General features: G+C 35.3%; 1 protein-coding gene across 1 annotated transcript; it reads right to left on the bottom strand.

Annotated features, from left to right (window-relative positions):
- Positions 1-3,069: 3,069 nt before the first annotated feature.
- Positions 3,070-4,017, bottom strand: LOC133300785 (protein ROH1A-like). The gene has a single exon (XM_061500375.1). It carries the CDS (start codon positions 4,015-4,017, stop codon positions 3,070-3,072), a length of 948 nt encoding a protein of 315 aa, XP_061356359.1.
- Positions 4,018-4,274: the final 257 nt, after the last annotated feature.

The raw sequence follows: 4,274 nt of genomic DNA on the forward strand, positions 1-4,274 counted from the left end.
CACTGGGAACATGGCACGTGTCTCGTTTATAGTAGCTATGTACCTCATTGACTATGGTGCCATGACAATTTAAAAAAAAATTTACACTACGTGACATTGAGATATATTATACCGAGAAAAATTAGGACAGTAATGTCCCTAAATAATAAAGCTTTTGGCTAAATCTCGTTCAGAAGCTACAAAAAGAACTAATGCGCCAGTCATAAAAATAAGGGTTTTATAAGAGTTATGTTGTAGGAAAAGTGATTGTGTAATGTTATAGAGATTCGTTTTGCGTGCCATAGTTTTTTTTTTTTTAAACATACGGGTCCCACAAAATATTGTGTGTGTAGGAAATTTTTTGTAGTCATGTTAAATGATAGAATGCAAACTCTAAAAATAATGGATGTAGCTTGTATTGTACAATATATTTTTTTGGTATCCTTGTACTGTACAATATTAAGTACACTAGACTCTAACCATGGATCGCCGTCTATTTTACTATTTTATATTAAATTAATTTTACTAGATAATTGTTTTGGAAAAGAAACAATTTTACTATTCTATATTAAAATAATTTTTTATTTAATCGTAATTCAAGAAGTGATGTTTTGAGAAGTAAAATTGCTTTAAACACCCAATTAACAATTAAAAAAAAGACAACTGCTAAAAAAGAAAAGAAAAGAAAAACTCTTTCAAGGGGACAATTCTCACTCATCGTCATATAATGAGATTATAATTGGTAATTTATTCGTCAAAGAAGATAAATTACATAAAGGAGTAACTATCTTAAAATATTAAACTATTAAATGAAAGTATTTGAATAATTTTATGGGTTCATTTTTTTAATGTTATTTTAAAAAAAATTTGTCTAATGTTTATCGAAATAACGTCGTTTTAGGACGAAAATTATGGTATATTTGTAATTTCAATTTATTCCAAGGTTATAATAATCTTTATCATTCTAATTTTTTAATCTTTCAACCCAAAACGACGTTATTTCATTAAATATTAGACAAAATTTTCCAAAATAACATTAGATACTTTATTTCCTAATTTATATTTAGTACTTTATTCATGTAAAAGTTATATGGACTCAAAGTACTATATATATGTAGGTTCACATTATCTTGTGTAAAAAATTAACTTTTATTTGAATGATGGAGGTAATTAGGGGTTAAACTCTATAAACTGATCATATCATATGTCATAAACAATTCTCCCAGAATTGAAGTTGCTGAATTAATAAAAGTAAATAAATGATTTTACATGTACCAGTTAACAATTCTTTTTCTATAACTAGTATTTAACTAATTAGTGATCCTCTATATAGAAAAGAATCAACTTATATATCCATATAAGTCTAAAATGTTTCACACTCATTCACTACTAGAAAAATCCTGTATAGCGAGGAAATTGCTATGCAAATTCCGTCGCTAATTTCATCCTGGCTACTACTTTCCCTCGCAAATTCTCACACAAAATCGTTTGCGAGGGAAAGTAGTAGCGAGGATGAAATTAACGACAGAATTTGCTTAGCAATTCCCTCGCTATACAGAATTTTTCTAGTAGTGATTATTAATAGTTGATTCTACCTTCATGTAACAGTTGTAAAAGGATTCAGGTGGTTTATTAATCCCTAATAAATTACATACATTAGTCAAAAATAACTAACAGGGTAAGATTTTCTAAACTTAGAAGTCCTCTATCACAGGTTTTTTTTTTCAATTTTTTTAGTGTTCTATTGGTCCATTGCAATGATCACATTGTTGTTGGCCACACCAACTGAAAAACAATTGTTTTCCTGAAATAAGTATGGAGGATGGACTTTTGACTTTCAAATAAATAATGCATACAAACATAGTTGCAAGCCTAACCTTGTTAATATGAATAAAATATTCGCTTTTTCCTCGAGCTTAAATTAAGTTAATGTTGAGAGAGAGAGAGAGAGAGGTGTACATGGTATGGTTTAGTTCAGAAAACTAGTGTGAATTAAATTGAATCGGAAATAAACCATAAAAATTGAATTGGGTTGTTTTTATTTTGTGAGGAAAGAAGCAAACTAAACTGGTTATTTAATTAGTTTGGTAAACCAGTTTGTACTATTCCCAAATTTCTTAATCATTTGCCACAAATCACACGAACCATCAACCTTTCTCAAATGAACTAGAAATTGGAATAGGAAACACTAAAAATTTGGACGACAACGTAGCTATCTACGTCGGGCGTTGAATAGTAACGTCGAGCTTCGAATTGTAGTGAGTTGGGATCCAACGCCAGTGATGAGCTACGAAGTATGGTACTATGGTAGCTTTGTCACAACTATGCTGCCATTACTGTCTTATTGAAAAGTCCTGTCACCAGAAGTTTCGAATTGAAGTATGGGGATTGGAGAAACTAACGTTAGAGAGGTTTCAATCACATTAAATAGGTTTGGATACAATAAAAATCCTGCCATCCAATGGACCTGCCAAAAAAATTAGGTCGTTATATAAACCGTTTTGAACAATTCAGATTTTTATGATTTAATTTAGTGCAGTTCAGCAGTTCAATTTGGGTGTTGGATTATTTTGCCCACGCCTGGTTCCATGTCGAAATAAATAAACTTGCTGCAAAACAAACAATCAGCAAATTTGAGGAAAGAAATAGAAAATCCCGAAACAATAGTGCAAATCCAATCAAGCACAACTAAACGATCATTACAAGTTTACAACCTAGTAGTAAAACCGATAATGATTTACATTGTGGGTAAAGGTAAAGCTCTATCTATTAATTAATGAAGATATCAACCCTAGGTAACCAGACTTTCCATAGCTAAAGAATCCAAAATTAACCCACGAAGAAGAGATTATTTATTACGAGCGAGATGACTATTTTTTAGGTGATTTTTGAGTGTAAATAGGAGAGTAAAATTGGAAAAAAAATAATAATAAGAATAAAAAGAAAAAAAAAATTAATATTGTAAGAGAAAACATCAAAAGATTCAGTGATCCTGACGATATAAAATATTTCTCGGTAAGACCCAACCCTTCAAGATATATTTGATTAGGAGGAAAAAAAAAAAAATCTTTTTTTATCTCTCTCTGTAGTCTAGCCAGCGGGCATAGACAATTTCGCGGTCTGGTCCAACACGTGAAGAAACTCCGACCTGCTCCTCAGAACCCTATGAAAAACCTCTCTAATTTGTTGCTGTAAGGGTTCCAATCCCTCTTCCATCTTCCTACAAATTTGTGCCAAGTCTTCAACCTGTGCCTTCACCTCTTCCAAACGCCCTGCCTCCGCCGGAAACTGAAACGAATCGGCAAACTCAATCAACGACTGCCCCAGCTTTCGCAACCCATGAATCTCTCCCAAAAGCCCCACAGACCCTTTCTTCTTCGAAATCTTCTCCTGAAACCCAATCATGGGCTGAACCCAACCCCATTGCCGCGGCAAAGTTCCCAAACCGTTTCTCTGTTGACAGGGTATGGCCGCAACCAAAGCCCACATAACAAACACCAATACGGCACTCATCATGCAAACAGGCAAAGCCAAGCCAGAGGATTCTCCACCGCGTGGCGCTACTACATTGGAAGAAAGCGATGGAAAATTCCCTTTTCGCTTAAATGAACTGATTCTCTCATTGTCCTCAATCATCATCGACGTGACTAGTGAGTTCAATGCCTTCTTAGCGCGTCGAACTTGACCATCACCGAGTGGCCTCTGTTCCAATGCAGAGACCGCTATCCGTGCGAGTCTCTGCAAGTTTTTGAGGGTCTCCACGCCGTCACTAACTGCATTGCAAATATCAAGTGATTTGACCATGCGGTCAATGAGCTCCGGGATGAGGCGATCGAGGCTCACCGTGTGGTCGCGACTCGCTGTGAGAAGAAGGTCTTTGAATTGGGATTCGCAGCAGAGGAACACGTCAAGGAGGTTTCTGAGCCAGGCGATGGACAGCGTGTCCTCGTTCGGCGATGACAAGAGAGTGGAGAATTGGTCAGTAACATTTTTGTGGAGGTGTTCTACTTCTGCCTCTTGATCTTTGTTGCCTTCCATGGTCGTTACTTGGTTTCTACGTATTATGCTTATTCGGCCCAGAAAAGAACTCTGATAGTGATACTCTGTTGCCCTCATTGTTTTCTTTTTAGTGTACGACACGGGGTTGGATCAATATCAATGGGCAGAGGACACGGTGAGAAATGAGAATGAAATAGCACGAGAGAAAATAAAACAACATGATCAGAGGAAGGAGTGATGTGAATGAACGCGCGTTATTTTGTGCCATGCGACGCTTCCGCACGATCTATGATACG

This window comes from Gastrolobium bilobum, unplaced genomic scaffold, assembly GCF_033153095.1.
Source record: "Gastrolobium bilobum isolate Gb01-03AN ecotype WA unplaced genomic scaffold, APGP_CSIRO_Gbil_v1 utg1531, whole genome shotgun sequence".
Classification (NCBI taxonomy): Eukaryota; Viridiplantae; Streptophyta; class Magnoliopsida; order Fabales; family Fabaceae; genus Gastrolobium; species Gastrolobium bilobum.